This window comes from Anopheles coluzzii, chromosome 2, assembly GCF_943734685.1.
Source record: "Anopheles coluzzii chromosome 2, AcolN3, whole genome shotgun sequence".
Taxonomy (NCBI): Eukaryota; Metazoa; Arthropoda; class Insecta; order Diptera; family Culicidae; genus Anopheles; species Anopheles coluzzii.
The window spans coordinates 92,908,200-92,929,866 of NC_064670.1; the positions used below are offsets into that span (position 1 = coordinate 92,908,200).

A 21,667-nucleotide genomic window follows, 5' to 3' on the forward strand; every position below is an offset into this window, starting at 1 on the left:
AAGAGCCGAAGGTGGAGGCCGTAAAGGTGGAAGACGTACCCGATTCTCCGCGCAAGGGTAATTTGCTCGAGTCGGGAACGTACGAAGAGCGAGCCGGTAAGCGATCGATTGAAAAGAAGGTTTCCTTTGAGGATGAGTTGTCGCCGCAGCAGGGTAAGACGCTCGAACGGCAGGAAGTGATCGACAATGAGCCAGAGCAACCGGAGCCGGTAAAGGAGGAGGTTGTGGAGAAACGATCTGCCAGCAGCAAAGCGCTTGTCAAGGAAACGATTATGGACGGTACTGTGGAGGAGAGTGCTGAAAAGGCTGTTATTACCGAAGAATCGCAAGAACCGGCACGTCCAGAAGGTATACAAAATGACACCAAAACTTACAGACATACACACACAAAGCCTACGAACAATACTAAATCCATTCTCTGCAGACGCGCCTCCTCTCGACAGCAGCAACAACAGCATGATCAACTATTGATTGCTTCCCTTCTCCACAAGAACTCTCCCCCTTTCTACCTTGTGTTTGAGGTCCTGTACCTTTTTCCTAGTTAACATGAAGATGAAATTGTTGTTATTGGATTATTTTTGCAAAGTTTGCTTCACTAACACACTACCTGTTTTCAACCTTCACGCAAAAAGTAGCTCGCTTGGAATACGTTCCGGATGCCGATCGGTAAGTTATCGTAAAGTACCTGGAACACATCCTCCAAGGTACTGTTTACACCAAATTATACACCAACACCAATTCACTGTTGTAGATAGAGCTGTTGTACATAGCTGCCAACTAGCTCCACTGATCTGTTCTATCTAAGGCGTGCAATGTTAGAGTATAGTGGGTCTGCTAGGTTAGGTCGTAGCTGCTATGGTTCAAATTCTGTACATATTGGATTGGTTTTCGGGAACCATCTTTTGCCACGATATAATAGTGCACTACATACAATCTGCAATACTACCTTGTCTTCTTGGCTAATGTTCTGAATCTGTCTGTCTGTTTAATGTTTGTCTGTCCTGTCACTATCTCTATCACTAGTTTTACTGTACCTTGTATATATTTCCACCTTTTTTTTGTACATATGGTGATATCAATTCTTCAAGATAATGTTTCCAATTTTCACTCACAAAAGCCGTAACTATATACCGGCACTAACCACCTAGTGGTCGGTAGTTCGGCCGATCTTTGAGCTGTTTATGGCACTCCCTTCTAACCGTCTATTTGCCGTCCGCTATCCCCATTCAGCATCGCCGGAGATCCTGAAGACGGATATTGCCGATGTGACGACGTTCGACTCGCTGCCGCTGATCTGGACCGTGGAAGCCGACGGTATTCCACGCCCGGAGGTGTGCTGGTACCACAACGACGAGCTGGTTAAGTCTAGCGATCGTATCCGCATCACTGACTCGGGTGTAAGTACACTGGCTGTTCAGAAGAATCATCTACCGGTCCGTGAACACTAATCCATTGGTCTTGATTCCCTCCAGACGACGTACAAGATCGAAAACCGTGACGTGAAGGAAGCGGATGCTGGCGAATGGAAGGCCGTGGTGAAGAACCGCATTGGCGAAAAGTCTCTGCCAGCGAAGCTGACCGTTATTCGTACGTATCTCTCTCCTCCTCTATCTTATCGGGCTTATCACAAGAGGATGTTTAAAATGAATTTTCATAACTCTTGTCCGCAGCTTGCAAGGAATATCGCCGTCCGAAGTTCATGAAGGGACTGCAGAACATCTCCGTGCACAAGAATGAACCTGTAACGCTGTCCGTAACGCTTACCTCGGACCCGGAGCCGGAGATCACCTGGCTGCAGAACGGCAACGAGGTGAAGGCGGACGACTACATCGTGCTGAAGACGGAGATCAAGGAGCTGGAGTACAACCTGAAGGAGATCACGTACACGCTGCACATTGATCAGGCCCGGCACTACGACACCGGCGACTACACCTTCCAGGCGAAGAACAAGTACGACGTGAGCGAATCGAACGGCCGGCTGGATGTGCTGCTGAAGCCGGAGATTGAGAACTTCCGCGACACGACGGTGCTGCCTTTTACGCAGGGCGTCTTCCAGGTGCTGGTGAAGGCTAACCCCAAGCCGAAGGTCACCTGGACGAAGGATGGACTGAACCTGTGCAACAACGATAACTGCGACGTGATTGCGGACATTGAGAAGGAAGTCTACACGTAAGTCGTTCGTTGTGGGGTGTTTGAGGAATGTGAGAAGATATGACAGGATTACTAACTGGATTACTTCCGCCTTCAGATTGGTGATTGAATCGTGTGCTCTGGCCGAGCACGGTACCTACACGCTGACGGCTTCCAACGCTCAGGGCGAAACGGTCGCCACCGCTAACCTCAACGTACACAGTAAGACACACGACTATACGCCATTCAATCCAGTTCTACTAATATTAAATGGACCCAATCTCCCTCCACACTGTAGCCGAGAAGCCCAAGTTCACCAAGGAACCGGACAGTCTTACCGTGCACGATTGGGCCGACGTCTACAACAAGGTGGTGGTGCAGGGCGTACCACGCCCAGCCATCCAGTGGCTGCACAACGGTACCCCGCTCGACACGCAGGAAATCGACGAGGAGTCGCAGGAGCCGAAGATCAAGATCGTCACGTCGGGCGACACGGAGGTGACGAGCGAACTGTTCATCACGCACTTCGGACCGGAGCTGCAGGGTGAATACTCCTGCCTGGCGACGAGCATCGGCGGCGAAACCGAGGCCAAGTTTAACATCCAGGTCAAGAACGAGCAGCCCGTGTTCGGTAAGGGGCTGGAGCGTTCGCTCGATCTGGAGGAGGACGACCGTTTGGAGCTGCGCTGCATCGTCGACGGCAGTCCGCTGCCAAAGATGACCTGGTACAAGGACTCCAATGAAATCAAGGCCGACGATCAGTAAGTTTCAATGTTGTGTTGTTGATAGTGAAAGTTAGAGATGTTAAATGATCTCCCATGTTTCGTTGTTTCAGTGTTAAGATCACTTATGGACATGACGGCATCTGCCGCCTGGTGATCGATAACGTTCTCCCAGGAGACAGCGGCTGCTACAAGCTGGTGCTGTCGAACAAGAGTGGTGATGTGACCACGCAGTGCGGTGTTGCTATCACTCGTGAGTATCATCTGCGCGACAAACCCTCACCGTAAGCGACTCTAATGTTCTCCGCATGTTTTCCCATCCAACAGCGAAGCAAAAGCCGCCGGTGTTTGTGCGCCCGCTGCAGGACCACAAGCTGACCGTGGGCGACACGCTGCACATGGAGGCGGAGATCGCCGGCTTCCCGATGCCGGAGGTGCGCTGGTTCAAGGACGGGCTGCCGCTGCGTCAAATCCGCGGCATCAACTTCATCAACCAGCCGGACGGTTTGGTCGGCTTCATCATCGACCGGGTGACGGCCGAGGACGCCGGCATCTACACGTGCGAGGTGAAGAACAAGAACGGCGAGGCCAAGTCCGCCTCGCTCACGGAGATTGTGCCGAAGGGCAAGAAGCCACAGTTCGTCAGCGAGCTGATGAACGCCAACATTGTGGAGGGTTTCCCGATCAAGCTGACCGTGAAGGTGATTGGCTACCCGCAGCCGGCGGTTAAGTTCACTCATAACGGAACGCTGGTGGCTGGCGATCGGTACAGGATCACCGAGGAAGGCGAGGGTGCCTTTACGCTGGCGCTGGACAAAACGACCGGCACGGACTGTGGCGAGTATCAGGCGATCGCGACGAACGAGCACGGCGAAACGATCAGCGCGGCGACGGTGAACATTCTGCCCACGACCGATCCGTCCCTGCCGGAGGAGCCACCGAGCTTCCTGGGCGGGCTGCGCGACATCACGGCCGACGAGGGCAAGGAGCTAACGTTCTCGGCCCGCTTCGCCGGCAATCCGGCACCGGAAGTGATCTGGACGAAGGACGGCGAACCGCTGCAGCCGACCGGTCGCGTGTCGGTGACCTGCGACGGCAAGAGCGTCGGGCTGACGATTACGCCCGCTGAGATGTCGGATTCGGGCGAGTACGCTTGTCTGATGGCGAACCCGCTGGGTGAAACGGAAACGCGTGCCGCCGCCATCGTGCGCAAGGTGTTCCAGAAGCCAAACTTCGTGTATCCGTTCTCCGACATGCAGCAGCTGCCGGGTCTGGAGGCTAAGTTCCCGGCCAAGCTGGTTGGTGTGCCTCGCCCGGAGGTGCAGTGGTACAAGAACGAGTCGCCCATCCATCCGGACGATCGGTACAAGATGAAGTACGAGGGCGACTGCGTCTGCCTGTACATCAAGGAGTGCGCCCCGGAGGACACCGGACTGTACTCGTGCACGGCGACGAACCGCGAAGGTAGCAGCACCATCGAGGCGAAGCTGGATGTCGTTACGCGAATGTAAGTACCTGTTGTCTCTACTTGACGTCATAATGCTAACCACGCTTGTTGTCCTTGTTCTTTTGCAGTGAGAAGCGTGATGAGCCGACGCCACCATCGTTCATGAAGAAGCTCAACGATATGACGCTGCTGGACGGTATGAAGGCGAAGCTGACTGTGTGCGTCGACGGTTTCCCGATGCCCACGGTCGAATGGATCCGCGACGGTCGCCGGCTGGTGCCGAGCGAGAAGTACCGCATCGAGGCGGAGAAGAACGGACTTGCCCGTCTGATCGTGGATGACGTGCAGGAGGAAGATCTCGGCCGGTACAGCTGCAAGGCGGTGAACAACCTGGGCGAGGCTATCTGCCACGCTAACCTGAAGTTCGAACCATCCGACTACCGTCCGCGTCGTCGCTACGTCAAGGGCAAGGGCAAGGATCTGCTCCACACGCCACCGTACCCGCTGACGGAGAAGCCGATCATCTCGAAGCTGTCCGACCGGCGGCTGACGCTTTCGTGGCGCCCTTCGATGACGACCGTGCCGCGCTATCCGGTCACTTATCAGCTGGAAATGATCGAACTACCGGACGGCGAGTGGCACACGACCCGTTCCGGCATCCGCGGCTGCTCGTGCGAGGTCCGCAATCTGGAACCGTTCCGCGAGTACAAGTTCCGCATCCGCGTCGAGAATCTGTACGGCGTAAGCGACCCGAGCCCGTACGTGCAGACGTACCGGCAGAAGCTGGAACCGGAACCGCCCGTGTTCTATCCATACCTGGGGCCGGGCCGTGACTTCCGCCCTGACACGTCGGCGCACTATCCGCGCGACTTTGACGTGGAGCGTCCGGGGCACCGCCATCAGGCACAGGCGCCCGAGTTTCTGCGCCAGGAGCAGCCGGTCCAGTACGGTACGAAGAATCACAACGTCAGCCTGTTCTGGTTCGTGTACGGCTATCCGAAGCCTACAATGACCTACTACTTCAATGATCAGATCATTGAGGCGGGCGGCCGTTATAGCTTCAGCTACACGCGCAACGGACAGGCGACGCTGTTCATCAACCGTATGACCGATCGGGACGTCGGTGTCTATGAGGCGGTGGCCACGAACGAGCACGGCTCGGTGCGGCAGCGCGTCTGCCTGGAGCTGGGCGAGTACCCGCGGTTCCTGCAGCGCCCGGAGGAGGTGTTCATTATGGGGCGCCGATCGGGACGCGTCGAGGCGAAGATTACTGGTGTGCCGTTCCCGGATATTAAGTGGTACAAGGATTGGCAACCGATCCACGAGTCTTCTCGCATCAAGGTAAGGTTACGAAGAGAGAGAGAGATAGCTGTTTAGAAGTAGGAGCTCGAAATAGGAACTATACAATTCCGAGTCCATGTTCGGATTCAATTCCGAAGCCGATTCCCATAATGGAATCTATTCTGATTTCATCTTTAGAATCAGGTCCCGAATTGGAATCGACTTCGGAATCACAATCGACTCCGGAATCGGAATCGACTACGGAATCGCGAATGACTCCGTAATTAAAATCGACTTAAGAATCGTATTTGACTTTGTCATCGGAATCGGCTCCGGAGTCGATTCGGATTCAAAATTGAAATAGGCTCTGGTATTCGAATCAGTTACGGAATTAGTTCCGGAATCTGATTCGACTCAGGAATCGATAACGACTCCAGAATTGCAATCGACTTCGGTATCAGATTCGACTCCAGAATCGGATTCGACTCTGGAATCGCAATTGACTCCGGAATCGCAATTAGCTCCGGAATCGCAATTAGTTCCGGAATTGCAATTAGTTCCGGAATTGAAATCGACTTTAGAATCGAATTTGACCTTTTTATCGGAATCGACTCCGGAATCAGTTCTGGAATCGGCTCCGGATTCAGTTTTGGAATCGAATCCGGAATCGATTCGGATTCAAAATCGAAATAGGCTCTGGTATCTGAATCAGTTCCGGAATCAGTTCCAGAATCGGATTCGACTCAGGAGTCGGAATCGACTCCGGAATCGTAATTAGTTCCGGAATTGAAATCGACTTCAGAATCGAATTTGGCTTTGTTATCGGAATCAGCTCCGAAATCAGTTCTGGAATCAGTTCAAGAATTAGTTTTGGAAACGATTCCGGAGTCGATTCGGATTCAAAATCGAAATATACTCTGATATCGGAATTAGAATTCCGGAATCGACTTCGGAATCGGAATCAACTCCGGAATCGGAAAGGTTCCGAAATCGGAATCGGCTCCAGAATGTTCCGTTGATGCAACACAAAACTGAACCCCCTCCCTTTCCATTCCCTGCTAATCTCCAGATGATCTTCTACGAGCCGGACACGTGTGTGCTGCTGCTGACGGACGCGATCAAGAAGGACGAAGGCCTGTACTCGATCAGCGCGCGCAACGCAATCGGCTCGATCAGCTCGTCCGTGACGGTGCACGTGGAGGACAACGAGGAGGACTACGTGTACAATGCGCATCACCGCACGCCGTACGTACGCGCCCGCAACAAGGTGTACCAGGACTTCTACGATCTGGGCGACGAGATTGGACGTGGCACGCAGGGCATAACGTACCACGCGACGGACCGTTCGAATGGGCGTAACTTTGCCGCCAAGATCATGTACGGCAGCCCCGATCTGCGTCCGTTCATGTTCAACGAGGTGGACATCATGAACATACTGAACCACCGCAAGCTGATCCGGCTGCACGACGCGTACGACATTAACCGGTCGATTACGCTCATCCTGGAGCTGGCATCGGGCGGTGAGCTGGTGCGGGACAATCTGCTCAAGTACGATTACTACACCGAGCGGCAGATCGCGATCTACGTGTACCAGGCGCTGCTCGGGTTGGAGCATATGCACACGCGCGGCATCGCGCACATGGGACTTACCATTAAGGATCTGCTGATTGCGCACCCCGGTAGCGATAATCTGAAGATCTGTGACTTTGGGCTGGCACGGCGCATCGAGGATGACAAGCTGTACACGCTCGACTACGGTATGCCCGAGTTTGTCGCACCGGAGGTGATCAATCGCTGCGGTGTCGGTCTGGGACAGGATATGTGGTGCGTTGGTATCATCACGTACATTCTGCTCGGTGGCGTTAGCCCGTTCCTGGGTCGTAATGATCGCGAAACGCTGACGCGCGTCAAGGAGGGCAAGTGGACGTTCATCGGCTCGGTGTGGGAGAACATTTCGACAGAGGCGCGTGACTTCATCACCCGCCTGCTGGTGTACGAGGAGAAGCACCGTATGACGATTCGCGACGCACTGAATCACTCCTGGTTCGATGTGATCTACCGCCGTACGTTCGAAGAGTACCAGATCGGTACGGATCGGCTGCGCAGCTACTACTACCACTATAGGGACTGGTACACGAACGCATCCTGCCGCACCTGGTACCGGCGCCGTCCGCTGATGAGCTGCTTCGACCATCCGTCGCGCATGGTGTACCCGCCGGGCATTATCTTCACGCCCGAGGGCACGCCACCACCGATGCAGGTGGACGACATCCCGCACAAGCGCAAGAAGTGGGAGGAGTACGTGTCGAAGGACAACCATCCCGACTACGAGACGGCTTCGTTCAAGTCGGAAAGCCACTACCAGTACGGACCGGACACGTATCTGCTCCAGCTGCGTGACACCACCTTCCCGTGCCGACTGCGTGAGTACATGAAGATCGCGAAGCACCGTTCGCCAAGCTTGGTGTCGGATTCGAACTACGATGGCAGTGTAAGTAGAGGGCAGGAGCTTCATGGGGAAATTTGCTTGTGCTAATGGAAGCTTTCCCATTTTCCTTTTTTACTTGCAGCTTCCCATCATCCGTGAGCGTCGCCGCTTTACGGACGTGATGGACGAGGAGATTGACGACGAGCGTCGCAGCCGCATCACGCGCTACGGCACGGACGACAGCATTACGGTAACGCGCCGGCTGCGCAACGAGGTCGGCACGCGCCTTGGCTCGTACGCCGAGGCGGAAGCGCTGATCGAGTGCAAGCGCGAGGGTCAGCCGCCGTTCTTCCGCGAGAAGCCGCAAACGATCGCGATCCGCGAGGGCGAACCGAACCAGATCATCTGCTACGCGGTCGGTGATCCGAAACCGTCGGTCACGTGGTTCCGCAACGACATGGTCATCACCGACACGAACCGCATCAAGGTGCTGGACGATGTGGACGGCCGCTCGGTCATCCAGTTCCATCCGGCCACGCACAACGATGTCGGTGTGTACAAGGCGGTGGCAAGCAATCGCGTCGCAAAGACGGTCGCGCGATGCCGCGTGGTGATTGCCGTCATTCCGGACGCACCGGATGCGCCGGACGCGGTGGCCGTGAGCGACACGGAGGTGCTGCTGCGCTGGAAGCAACCGCGCAGCGACGGCAACTCGCAGGTGATCTGCTACAGCCTGGAGCAGAAGGAGCACGGCAAGGCGGACTGGGTCGACGTGGCGAGCAACATCGATCACGAGTTCTTCCTGGTGCACGATTTGCGCCCGACCGTGGGCTACCAGTTCCGGCTGGCGGCGTACAATCGTATCGGCTGGAGCGACCGCGGGCTGCCGACCAAGACGATCACGACGCTCGAGCCGGGTGCGCCCAAGATTCAGATTACGCGCGCGATGAAGCATCTGCAGCAGCTGACGGAGTCGGGCCAGCAGGTAGGACCGGAGGAGCGCACGGGCCGGCTGGACTACAGCTACGAGAAGACGCCGCTCAAGTGGAGCATCGAGGGCAACTACAACGAGAAGTACACGTTCATGTCGGAGATGGCGCGCGGCCGGTTCTCGATCGTGGTGAAGGGGCTGGAGAAGGCGACGGACAAGATTGTGGTGGCGAAGATCTTCGAGCTGGGCGACGAGCGGTCGGCCGAGGCGGTGGAGCGGGAGTTCGATGTGCTGCGCACGCTGCGCCACGAGCGCATTGGGGCGCTGCTCGCTGCGTTCCGGCCGAAGAACACGTCGATTGCGGCGCTGGTGATGGAGAAGCTGCAGGGCGCCGATGTGCTGACGTACCTGAGCAGCCGCTCGGAGTACAGTGAGCAGATAGTGGCGACGATCGTGAACCAGGTCCTGGATGGGTTGCAGTACCTGCACTGGCGCGGCATCTGCCATCTGGACCTGCAGCCGGACAACATCGTGATGGCGTCGGTGCGCCAGGTCAACATCAAGCTGGTGGACTTCGGATCGGCTCAGTACGTGTCGAAGCTCGGCACGAATGTTACACGCTCGGGCTGGTTGGACTTTATGCGTAAGTATGCGGCACGGTGGGATAGAAATTGGGTTGCGCTAGGGGAAGCACGTGGCTAATGTACTCTCAATGCTTACCGTTTTCCACAGCACCGGAGGTCCTGAACGATGAGCCGGCGCTGCCACAGACCGACATCTGGACGGTCGGCTGCCTGACGTACCTGTTCCTGTCCGCCACCAGCCCGTTCCGTGGCCAGGATGAGGCGGAAACGCGTGCCAACATTAGCTTCGTGCGCTATCGCTTCGAGAACCTGTTCAAGGAGGTCACCGCGGAAGCAACGCGCTTCCTGATGCTCATCTTCAAGCGTGCACCAAAGTAAGTGCACGTTTGCCTTATACATTGCCGCACCAAAGCTAACCTAACAATACGCTCCATTCTTCCAGCAAACGTCCAACGGTCGAGGAGTGCTTCGATCACCGCTGGCTGGTGCACACCGACTTCATGACGAAGAAGCGCGAGAGGGCGATCTTCCCTGGCAACCGTTTGAAGGTACGATGGCTGTCAGCCCCATTGGCTTCGCTTGGTACTAATTCATTGCATTTTTATCTTTAATTGCAGCAAATTTCCGAAGAATACCATACGATGAAAACGAACGAAGCCACCAAGTCGGAGACGATCTCCAACTTTGGTGGCCAATCCCCGCGCCAGCTGTTGCGTTCCAACAGCATCCAGGAGGAGCTGCTGACCACCTTCTAAAAGAAACACACAATCGCGGCTTTATGCTTTTCTCGCTCCCTATCGCGTGTTTAAATGTTCCGTTTTCAGCGTTAGTTATTTGCTTTGTTTTTGCTTCTTCTAGTAGAAAATGTGGCTCATGTTTTCCCCTCTGTTGCTATTTCGCAGCACAAGAATGCTTGATACGCCATTTTTCTCGCCTTTATCATTGGGCGTTCTTTACCGCTCGCTGGTGTCGAATTTATTAAACCCCATTGAAAAGACCCGAGAAAGCGCTTTATTGGGCGTTTCTTTTCCTTTTTGGTTTCGTTTGTTCAAAGAAGCTTTCGAGCTGTCGAGTTTCAGCTTTGCTTATCCCATGTTCTGTCCGCTAGCACTGGAAAAGAGTACTTATATAAACGAAGATCAAACGATTTAAAGAAGTAAAGAAAGGAGAGAAAGAAAAAACATTAGAAAAAAATGGTTTTTACACTTAAACCAACAAAAAAAAAACAATGAAACGAGTAAACACAATCATGTTCTTTCTATACAATCGTACGTTTATACAAACACGCGCAGCTCACATACACATTTAGCCGGTATGTGGTGCTGCCTGTTTGGAGTTGTTCGGGAGAGCCGCTTATTTTAAAAAAAATGGGATTTTGGACCACGCAATCCCCCGGGGGATCTTTTTTTATATGACTTTTTTAACCGCAAACCACCACTGTTATACACACATCCCTAAGAAAAACCGGGGCTTTGTGCTGGTCCGCCCGCCGCTGCAGCGTGTTGCTTTAGTTTAGTTATTTAGGGAAATGTTAGCAAACAAAAAAGAATAGAGAAGAAAGAGAAAAATCTGCCGTTTGTGTGTGTACTCCCTTCACCGGCAGGGGGTGGATGCGGTGCGGGTTTCCGGGTTTTGAGCCGTGAAACGCACCACAATTTTCCACCATCGAACAAACAAACAAACTAAAAAAGAATAGGGAGGAATACAGAGTGTAACTTATTTATTAGTATATTGTATATTTACTCTATTACGTATTGCTTTAGTGATACATAAAGTGCTACATTTTGCTGCTTCATTTGCGACTCGCGATCATTACGGTGTGGTCAGGGTATCGAATGGAGCGGGGGGGTTTTCTTTTTATTCATTCACTTCAGCCAATTTATTAGGAGAAGGTAATCTGACCGGTAAAGTGTAACTGGATGTTGGATAAATAAAATTGTTTTTACGTTTCTGTTCAAATAGCAAAATTACATTACATGTTTCTATTTTTTTAATTACAAAATGAAAGCCGAAATAAGTATAAAGGGTTTTTCAGGGCTTCTCATTTTGGGTAGACTCCTTCCTATTGGATTGGACTCCTATTGGATTTGTCCAACATGGGCGCTATAGAGTCCAATTCCAATAAGAAGAAGTCAATGAAGTGTCCCACAGCTTTGAGAACTCCTGGAAAACTCTGTAACGAGAAAAGTGAGTGATATATCACACTAGCGAATACATGTTGAATGCAATAGAAACGCCTCAATACCGCGAGGGCAGAGTTTTGGTATATGGTAAATTTTAGTACCTTTTTAACGCCCTAACAACAGTCAAAAACAGTCAGCATACATACCAGTGGACCTCGACCTTTGCTGTGATGTTTCGCTCAAAACCGGCTAACATATTGCCTGCACAAAATAACCGTTTCTAAAGCTAACCTTTCCTATAATAACCACCGCTCCAATCTCACTTTGCTTGTATGCTTTCCAATTCGTATGCACTTCCAAATGCTTCTAACTCCACTCGATATACCCAAACGGTAACAAAGCACGATATGGTTTCAACACAGAACCCTCAGAAGCACATTATTTGTAGTAGATAATCTTTCTGACATGAGGTAAAAAAAAAACAAACGAAAAAACAAAGCGTAAAAAACACAATACACTCCTTAAGAAAAATACTCTTTGCATAAATAATACAGACATTGCTGACTCTATAGACTGAAACTCATGGAATCTCTTTCACTCTTAAAACCTAATCTCTGGAAACACACAACCACACACACAGACACAATACAAACATATAAATACGTAGGAAGTAAAGATGGGGGGGGGGGGGGGAGGAAGCGAAAAATGCGACAGTCGGGACAGTATATAGCCCCAAAATTGCACACGTGTGTCTTACATTATCATTGCAATGTAAATAAATCTCTTTAAACGCTAACTGGATAAGCAAAAATAGTTTGCCCTATTTCCATCCTCACTCACGCCTGTTTTGTTTTTGGTCATACCATCATGAACGGTCGGTCATACTCTACACGCTGCTTTTGGGAAGTTTTAGGAACAGAAAATCTATCCTTTCTACCTCGCTCCCAATAACCGAAGCAAAACCCTTTGGATACTGTTTTAAAACTATTTCATATAGGTAAGAGAATGCGCAGAAGAGTTGATTAAACGGGCAAAAACGGGATTGCGTTAGAGGATTGCATTCTTCCAGCTAAAACTATTTCTGAACTGTAGTTGTAAAAATGGGATTACATGATATTAGAGAATCACTTTACTCTCTCTCGCTCTCTCTCTCTCTCTAACTGCTAGAAGAAATACCCTGAAATTATTCCATTCTGGAAGCGCCTGGGGCTTCCTTTTTTGCTTAATTTAAACCCTTTTTACGCGTTCCCCATCGTCAGCCAGTCGCAGCCGGTGATGTGTGATGCCGTCCTTAAGACTTGGAGAACTTAAATACACCTTTCCGAAGGCTTTTGTTTTCCGGCTGCAAGTATGTGAAAAAGGTTCGTTAAAAATAGCTGTAATCGGGACTTAATAATAGGCAAATGCATCAAGCGGCAAGCTAATGGAGTAGCAGGTACACTACTTACAAAGGTCAAGCAACAAAAACGAACAAAACCGATTAAAATTTAAATAGCATTACAATTAAAACAATCAATTCTGTTTGACGGTACAAGACAAGTACTAAAAACTGAATTGAACTAGTTTGAAATGAAAAAAACCACATCAACCAAACAACCAATACGCTTCCAATATACCTTATTCCGAGCACGCTGCCGCAATGAACAAGATAAGCAATATTGTTTTTACGGAAGAAACAAATCATATTATTTCAATCGCTCATCATTTGCGCATTCCATTTACGCACGAATCCCGTGCGCTAAATGCATGTTACTTACCGCATGTCGATTGCCGAACAGCATCTTGGCCTTGTCCTCTTCCTGTGGCGACGGTTGCTCGTCAACGAGTGCTTTCTTCAGTTTCAACTTTTGTTTTATAGCCTAAAAAAAGAGAAAGTCGGGTATTGTTTTGAAACATGGTCCCAAGATGTTGGTCAAGCCTCCACTCTCTTACCTGCGATAGCAGCACACGCCGACTGTCCGACTTCATCGCGAGCAGCAAATCGAGCCACGTCCACGTCACGTTGTGATACTCGAGCGTCGGTATCAGCAGCGCCAGGTCCGTGATGTCCTCAAAGTTTTTCTCCTTATTGCCCTTGTAGCTCACCTTCACCGGCACCTCCGGGATCTTGATGTAAATGAACAGCTTGTTCTTCTCGGCCCGCTCCTTCATCTTCTCCACATCGTCCTGAATGCGCACGTAGAAGTTGCTATCCTTGGACGCTTTCTTACCACCACCGGACGAACCCTTCGACCCGCCGGCCGTCGAAACGGAGCTGCTCGAGGAAGCCGACCCAGTGCCGCCAGCAGCAGCGCTAGCAACGCCACCATCCCCTCCACTAGCGAGCGAGGCCGAGTTCGTCTTGCGCACACCGCCCCTCGCACCGACCGTGCTCGTACTTGCAACTGATCCGCTCCCATCGCCGTCCAGCTCGTCGGCCGCATCCGCCTCGTCCCGGTCGGGGAAGCAGAACTTGAGCATCGTGTTGTAAAACTTCTTCGAAATCTGTATCGTTATCGGCACGACGTTGATCTCAAAGTGTTCCTTCACCGAGATGCCCCCGACCGGGGGCTTCTCGCGGCAAAACACGCGCAGCACGCGCTTGTGCTCGACCGGCATGTCGCGCTGGATCTCGGTCGGGCACAGCACCTCGGTGTAGCTGTCGCGCGGTATCAAGTTGCTGATCCGGATGTACCCCAGCTCGAGCAGATGGTCGACCGAGTCGTCGCTTTTGGAGTTTTTCGTGTAGAGAAAGTTGCTCAGTATCAGATCGGCGATACCGATCTGTCCGTCCGCCTCGGTCAGGCGCCACTGCGCGTACTTGAAGCAGATCTCGTTCGCCCGCACGATCGTGACCGGTTTGTCCTTCCGGAAGGTGGCCAACCGGGTCGAGGCGGACAGTTGCGCCTCATTGTAGCACGACAGCATCATGTCCAGCTCGTCGCTCTTTGTCATCAGCGACTCCTTGCACATCAGGATTTCGTGGTGCACCTCGGCATACTCCGCCCGCAGCTCCTCCGAGTCGCCCTCCTCGAGCCGCGCCTTCGTGATGAAGTGGATGTCCTTCTCGAGCAGCCGGATGCGCGACATCAGGCTGCGGATCTCCGTCTGCAGGTGCTGGATCGGGCGCTTCTGGTCCTCGCTGCTGTACAGCTGCAGCTGGAAGCGCATCCGCGCCAGCTGCTCCAGCGCCTCCTTGCGCTGCGGCTCCACGTACAGCAGCAGATTGTTCACAATGTCCAGGATCATCGCGTACTGCAGCGAGTTGGTGCACACGTCCAGGTCGTGGTGCATCAGCGTGAACGCGTCGACCGGCTCGTCCTGGTTCTCCCACGGGCTCATCGACTCCTCGACCGGTGGTGGCGGCACCTCGCTGATCGTGCCCGGATCGATGCTCGTATCACCGTAGCTGACGTAGAAGAACTCGCACTTGCACCGGGACACGATGCGCTGCAGCTGGATCGGCGGCTTCTGCCCGCTGGTGTAGCTGCTCTCCCCCAGCACACCGACCGTTTCCGACACGACCCCGCCGACGCTCTGCCCGCTGCCGACCAGATGCGGCAGATCCGGCAGCTCGCTAATGATGACCGGTGCGTCCCGATCCTTCTCCTGGATGTTGTCCACCGTCAGCCACATGATTTCCGCCATCTCGTGCGAGTCGCCCTCGTTCGCGCTGACCGTCGCGTAGTACTGCATGCACTCGAGCGACCCGACCCAGGTCGTTTTCGACACGATCGTATGGTCGCGCCACACCGGCCGATGGACGCGCTGTAGGATCTCCGCCTTGGCCGCGCTCAGTATCACGTACCCGGACGTTTCGCAGCCCTTCAGCAGCACCTGCGAGTTGACGAGCGAGATGGCCCAGTTGTAGTGCAGCACGTCGCCCTCCTGGTACGCCTGCAGGCCCTTCAGCTGCTGCTGGCGCGTCTGGGCCGACTGGTCATCGCTGTACACCAGCGGCTTGTGGTCCGCCTCCTGTATCAGCTGCTGCAGCATCGCCATACTATCGCTCGACTGCTGCGCCTTTCCCTTCGCGCTAAGATGGCCGCTCGTCGTCCCTGCCACACCGCCACCGCCCTGGTGCAGATCCTGCCCGGTGCTTCTCGATTTAAACGGCGTCCCGAGATCGCTACCGCCCGCCCCGGACGATCCTGCCGAACCGCCGGCGCCGCCACCTCCCCCGGCCGTTCCGCCCTCCTTGCGGAAGCACTTGAGCGCTTCGGTGGCGAGGTTGTTCTTGAGCTTCTGGCTTTTCACCAGCGAATCGAACAGCGCAAACGCCACGTCCCGGTTATCCTTCGTCCAGGCACCCTTCAGATCGTACACGACCAGCTTGTGCGTCGGCGTGTCCTTTTCCCGCTCATTGCCATTGGTGGAGAGTAACGCCTCCCGCCCGTACGACACTCGCGCCACACTCAGGAAATAATACCGGTAGATGTCGCCACTCGCGTTCGAGAGACTTTCCGAGCTCGTGTCGGTGCGCTGCTGCTGCTGCTGCTCGTTGCTGATTTGCGTGGTGCGCAACCAAATCTCCGCATCGTTCAGCTCGCAGTTCATGTACATCACCGACCAGTCGGCACGCGGCCGATGGATCAAACCGTCGTCGATCGGTAGCAGCGTGAGCGTGTGCTCCGAGCTGAACGTGATGCGGCCCCCGCTCAGCTGGAAGCCCCGGTTCAGTGCGTGCGACATCCAGTAGAAGATCTGAAACCGGTGCAGGCTCATCTGCAGGTTCGCTTTGCGATAGTGCCGGCTGAGCTGCTTCTTTCTCGGGCGCACATTGTTAAACACCGGTCCGCGGCGTGTCGGGCGCGTCACGCCGGACAGGATCAGCTTCAAGCTCTCGAACCACCGCAGCGTGCTGCCGTACAGCACCAGGTTCGGGATGTCGTAGTCCGACATGGCGTTCTGCTTGATCTCGAACGACACCCATATGTTGAGATGCTGCGAGCGGAACGCACGGAACGAATCGTGCACCTGGTTGCTGCTGTACTCGGGCAGCTTGTCCGGGGCGCACGGCACGACCGCATGGTGATCGTTCGGGTTCGCCAGACACACCCAGTTCAGCTTGAACGTGAGCTTCAGGTTGGGCAGATGCAGCAACCGGCAATCGTCGTACCGCGACGCCGTTCGTACGTAGATATTCAGATCGCCCTTGAACATGAGCCGTGCGTTCGAGTACATGATGCCGCAGTTGTTCCACGTCAGCTCCATCTCTTCCGTCGTGTTGTAAGGGTCGAGCGACGCGTGCAGCAGTATCGTAAACTGCTTCGCTATGATCGACAGCTGCCCGTGCATCAGCAACCGCATCTTATCCCAGAACGGCAGCGGCGGACTCGGGTCCCGCGACGGGGCCGAAATTTTCTCCATCATCAAGTTGCACTGCGCCATCACCGGCTCCCAGCACGGGCCGAACGCGTACGCCAGATAGTCCAGCTCCCAGTTGAAATCGTGATAGAACTTGATCGACGTCATGCTGCGCTGCACCGTGTGCGTGCCGAACGGTTCGCCCAGCTCGATCTCAACGTCCCGCTTGGCACGGCGCGGCGGTGCCATCTCTGCCCCGGCCAGCGTCCCGAACAGGTGCATCGCTTTCACGTGAAACATCGGCTGCGGGTAGTCGCGCAGCATAAACTTCCACTCGCTGCACCCGATGTTGACGGCGCGCACCCACAGCGTCACGAACTCGATGCCCTCGTCCGGCCAGGGACTTTCCGGGTCGAGCATGCGCAACCATCGGACCGCATTTTCGCCCCCGTGCAGCGAAGGGTCGGCCATGGCCATTATTTCCAGATCGGTCATGATCCAGGCAATGAGCCGGGTGCGGGGCGGGCCCGATTCGGAGATCTTCTTCGACCGCTGGATGTAGATTTCCGAGTTTTTCTTGATCAGGTTCGCGTTCAGCTCCTCGAGCGTGCCGGGAGGAAGCATTAGTCGCTCCGAGCAGAGTTGGGCGATCTTTTGATCGAACAGCTCCTTCCGCTTGACGCTCTCGTGGTACTCGTCCAGGAGGAGGACATAATTGTCGCGCAGCTTCACCTCGAACGGATCGTCACTCATCTCCAGCAAAAACTCTTTGATCTGCAATCAAAGGTTATTTTGGAGTAAAATGAATATTCGTATGCATTTAATATTTCAATTAAGAATAATAATAATAATAATAATTTAATGATTTAATTAAAAATAATAAATAATTAAAATAAAAAGTTTCAAAAACATAATAATTAAAACATTATTTAAAATCAAATTAATGAATTAATTTGAAATTAATGACGAATAAATAAAATAAATTTAAATAAAAAAATAGACTCATAAATCATAAGGAATTCCTTAACGGTGACTAATGCAAGTCAGTGCTTATCTATGCGCAGTTCTTATCTATCTCCTCCATCAATCGACGTTACCTGTATTATCATATCGCTCGGCAAAGGGCTGTTGATAGTGAATGGTTTTTTCTTGTAGTTGTGCACCACCTTCAGCCACTTGTAAATTGAAACGAACTCGTTCACTATTGCTCCATAGAAATCGTGCTCGTACGGGAAGATGACCTTCAAAAAAGGGAAAAATAAATTAACGCACCCGTCCAGCACAAACGAAACACCTTCACCCATCTTATTGCATACCTTAACACCGCCGATCGTGGTCGCCCAGACGCGGTTCGAGTCCAGCTGGAAGTGGTCATAGTTCTGCCGCTCCTGGCAGAGCAGCTCAACCCGCTCGAGCGATTCTAGCACCATGTCCTTGAACGTGAATATGTGCTGATCGTCGATCTTGATGACAATGTTTTCGATCGACAGCATCCACTGGCCCCTCCGGTGGATGAGCGCATTCTCCCCGAACACCTGCATCGAGTGTCGCTCGCTAATCTTGATGCCCACCTCCACGCTGCCCTCCGCGTACACCTCCAGGATCATCTTGCGCAGGTACGACTTACGCCCGCCGCCTGCCTGCTCCGGTTCATTCGCTTCCATCGACCCACCACCACCGGCCGGCAGCTCCTGCGATGGATCGCAATGTGTCGGGTCCGTTTTCAGCAGCTCCCTCAGCTGTCGCATCTCCTGCAGCAGCGTCACGATGTGCATGTGCAGGTTCGTGTTCCACATCACGATCGCATCTTCCAGCAGCCAAACGTCCAGCTTCGGCGCACCCTCCACGTCCACGTACTCCACCCGCACACCCTTCACGTTCGCGAACACATTCTGCAGCTCGGCCGACCCGTACTCGCACCCTGTAATGTGCCGGAAGTCCAGAATCTCCATCTGGAACCGGTCGAAGCGTATGAAGTGTTTCTGGGCCGATTTGCCCACCGTCAGCTCGTTCAGGTTGGCCAGCATGCAGGTGTCGTGCTGGTTGAAGAAGAAGCCCGATATGTCCGTCACGCGCGCATTGATCAGCAGATCGAGCGTGGCGAGCGATCCGCGCCGCTCCCTGCCCGCCGCCGCCAGTGGCGTGTGGTGATGGTCCCGGGCGGCTGCCGGCTGCTTGGCACCCGCGCTCGACGAGCGGTACTGCTCCAGGCAGCGCTTGGCGTTCACCAGATAGTCGGCCAGCGTTGGGCTGTACTCCACCCGGAACGTGTGGATGGAAAAGTCCAGCTTGGTCGTGTCGCCGTAGCTGCTCAGCTTGATCAGGCTCATCGCGACGTAGAACGGGCTGCCCCGTATGTGGCCCTTCTTGAGGCTTTGCGCATTCTCCCGGTGCGATACGTTCGAGCTGAGCGACCACCAGACCGATTCGATCAGCAGCTCGGCGCTCCAGTGCCGCCGGTCGAGCAGCAAGTGCAGCAGGCGATTCCCGTACGGCTTGCTGCGCTTTTCCGCAAACTGCTCCAGCAGCAGCTTCGCGTGGTTGCAACACATCGACGATACCTGCGCCGGCCCGAACCGAAACACGGTCGTTACGTCCCACAGCTCGGCACAACCCTTCACGACAATACGCCTCAAAAAATCCTCCAGCAGCTTCGAACCACCGGCCGCGTTGCGTGTGCGGCGCGTGCGACACTGGGCAGCCACCAGCCCGGGCAGCTTCAGGGTGGCCGGGTTCAGCTGCTTCCGGCTGCCGGCCCGTTCGCCCGTGAAGAAATTTTTGCTGATCCACCCGTAAATCTCGCGATGGTTGTAGATCAGCACGAACGAGGACAGCTTCGAGTAGATGTTCACCAGGCTGCCCTCTAGCTTCGCGTCCACGCTGAACTGCTGCAGAAACAGCAGCTTCTCGTGCAGCGTGTCGATCTCGAGCTGCTGCAGCTGCATCCCCACGTACACCAGCGGCAGCTGATGCTCGCCGGGGAGGGGGCCGCTCGGCGGGGTGCTAAACTTGCTCGACACCGCAAACTTTTGCAGCGTGGCGGAGAAATCATTCGACGAGTTTTCGCGCACCGCACTGATGGTGGTGTTTTCGATCTTGACGAAAAAGTTTTTCGGCACGATCGGCGCAAACCGCTGGTACCACTCGTGCAGGGAGAACTCTTCCCCCTGCCCCGCCTCGAACGGATGATCCGCCGGTTCGCGGTCCGGGTCGGCGGTGCCGTGCTGGCGGTAGTACAGCTGCTGCCGGCGCTTCTGCGCCTGGGCGTCCTTGATGAACTCGTACAGCCCACCGTGCAGGATCACCTTCGTCGTGGTCATCGCGAGGCTAAGCTTCTCGAGCGACATTGGCGTATCGACCACCAGCACCCCGTCCAGCGCAATGCCGAAGCACAGCTCGGCCAGGCAGGGCTGCGGCAGGTCGGATATTTTGCGCGACCGCTCCAGCCGCTTCGGGGTGGAAATGCAGTGCCGCAGCACCTTCGCTTGCGCGTCGCTGAGCGAGGCGGACACGAGCAGCGACTTGGTGCTGTGCACCAAGCTGCCGTCCAGATGAAGCTCCTTGGCCGTGGCGTGCAGCAGCCAGCCCGGCTCCTGGGCACTGTTTAGCAGGGCCACCGACACGTTGTGTATGTGCACCGCCATGAACTGGGCAAAGATGAGCAGATTGGGCGGCACTTTCTTCTCCCGAAAGTCGAGCGGTTTGCGCTGGGGGTCCGCTGCCGCTTTCGGCTGACCGAAGCCGCCCCATTCGCTCCCAGCCCCGGGTCCGGTGGGGCTACCGGAAGGTGTAGGGCTGCTGCTGCCACCCGTCGGCCCCTTGTTGACGTCCTTGTTGATGCGGACGTCGCGCACATTGATGGACAGCAGCTTCGACACGTCGGAATTGACGAAGCTGCTCTGCACGCTCAGCTCAACGATTTGCACCGAGAAGCCGTTCTTGGACACGGTGATGTCGCGCACCGAGAAGGGTAGGCTGAACCGACCGATGTTGATCTCGGCGTTGTACACCTTTTTCATCACGAAGCCAATCAGCTTTGGTATAAGCCTGGAAAAAGGGGAGCAACATAAGTTGCGCGAACACACACACAAATTCCATTCGATTCCTTGGGATGGGCTTGACCTTCGAGGTGCCGTACATCCCCTCCAACTTACCATGTTAACACTAGATAAATGACCAAAGTGAAGATTATCGTATAAACAAAGTTGATCATGGTGCTGCACCATTGCCCTCACCCCCCGGGGCGAGACACACAAGCACTAAATAGTGAACGGATTAATTAACCTTTTCCCTTTCCCCGTAGCGGAGAAATATTGTTTTCCTCCTATCGATACGCTGAGCAACTGTTTGACAGAAGTGATGTGTTTTTTTACTCGTCGTCTTCTTCCCAAATGTCACTTTTTCGATGGCCCATTCCCGGACACGCACGCACACAGCTGTGTATCGTAGCATAGCCAACTGCAGCATAGATCAGCTGTTTTCATGCATGTGCCGGCTGCTGGCCGAATGTGCGCAAAAGAGAGAAAGAGAAGGAAAATGTTTAGAAGCAAACACAACAATGCGCTGATGCAGGGTTCGCTTCTTACCCATCAGATCTAATGTGAAGTCCCCTGTGTAAGAAACTATCCACGGTTTGTTTATAATTTTATATCATAGTAGAGAGCTTTTTCGAATATTTTAACGTGTAAAAGATACTGCAATTGAAACTTGAAAAATAAACAAATAAAATTTTACC

The 21,667-nt window shown here is 53.8% G+C and overlaps 2 protein-coding genes across 10 annotated transcripts in view; one reads left to right on the forward strand and one right to left on the reverse strand.

The window, feature by feature from the left end:
- LOC120948896 (obscurin) overlaps nt 1-11,493 on the forward strand; it is a 70,211-nt gene extending 58,718 nt beyond the window's left edge. For 6 of the 8 annotated variants that reach the window (XM_040365737.2, XM_040365738.2, XM_040365743.2 and 3 more), the window contains 14 exons: nt 1-348; nt 1,231-1,397; nt 1,473-1,587; nt 1,671-2,169; nt 2,249-2,352; nt 2,429-2,891; nt 2,966-3,105; nt 3,180-4,359; nt 4,428-5,640; nt 6,650-8,071; nt 8,151-9,582; nt 9,672-9,897; nt 9,966-10,071; nt 10,141-11,493. The exon at nt 1-348 is cut by the window's left edge and continues 432 nt beyond it. In XM_040365737.2, coding sequence (XP_040221671.2) covers nt 1-348; nt 1,231-1,397; nt 1,473-1,587; nt 1,671-2,169; nt 2,249-2,352; nt 2,429-2,891; nt 2,966-3,105; nt 3,180-4,359; nt 4,428-5,640; nt 6,650-8,071; nt 8,151-9,582; nt 9,672-9,897; nt 9,966-10,071; nt 10,141-10,278 — 7,553 coding nt within the window. In that variant the 3' untranslated portion in view covers nt 10,279-11,493. The remainder of the gene's footprint in view (nt 349-1,230; nt 1,398-1,472; nt 1,588-1,670; nt 2,170-2,248; nt 2,353-2,428; nt 2,892-2,965; nt 3,106-3,179; nt 4,360-4,427; nt 5,641-6,649; nt 8,072-8,150; nt 9,583-9,671; nt 9,898-9,965; nt 10,072-10,140) is intronic. The other 2 variants (XM_040365740.2, XM_040365742.2) reach the window with 1 other exon arrangement.
- A 1,363-nt stretch (nt 11,494-12,856) lies between these two features.
- Nucleotides 12,857-21,592, reverse strand: LOC120948897 (protein KIAA0100). 2 transcript variants are annotated; one of them, XM_040365745.2, is made up of 7 exons: nt 21,087-21,592; nt 18,249-20,979; nt 18,030-18,173; nt 13,579-17,706; nt 13,404-13,505; nt 13,263-13,277; nt 12,857-12,988 (listed from the first exon to the last, which is right to left on the reverse strand). In XM_040365745.2, exons 1-7 carry the CDS (start codon nt 21,143-21,145, stop codon nt 12,938-12,940), a joined length of 7,230 nt encoding a protein of 2,409 aa, XP_040221679.2. In that variant the 5' UTR covers nt 21,146-21,592; the 3' UTR covers nt 12,857-12,937. The 2 variants fall into 2 exon arrangements, with proteins under 2 accessions (XP_040221679.2, XP_040221680.2); XM_040365746.2 differs by lacking the exon at nt 13,263-13,277 and having other exon boundaries at nt 21,087-21,589.
- Between the last annotated feature and the right edge of the window lie 75 nt (nt 21,593-21,667).

Coding starts and splice junctions, on each gene's coding strand:
- LOC120948897 (XM_040365745.2), bottom strand. CDS start 21,145: ATGATCAACTTTGTTTATACGATAATCTTCACTTTGGTCATTTATCTA. Junction 20,980..21,086: donor ATTTATCTAGTGTTAACATG/GTAAGTTGGAGG, acceptor CCCTTTTTCCAG/GCTTATACCAAAGCTGATTG. Junction 18,174..18,248: donor CCACGATCGGCGGTGTTAAG/GTATGCAATAAG, acceptor CCTTTTTTGAAG/GTCATCTTCCCGTACGAGCA.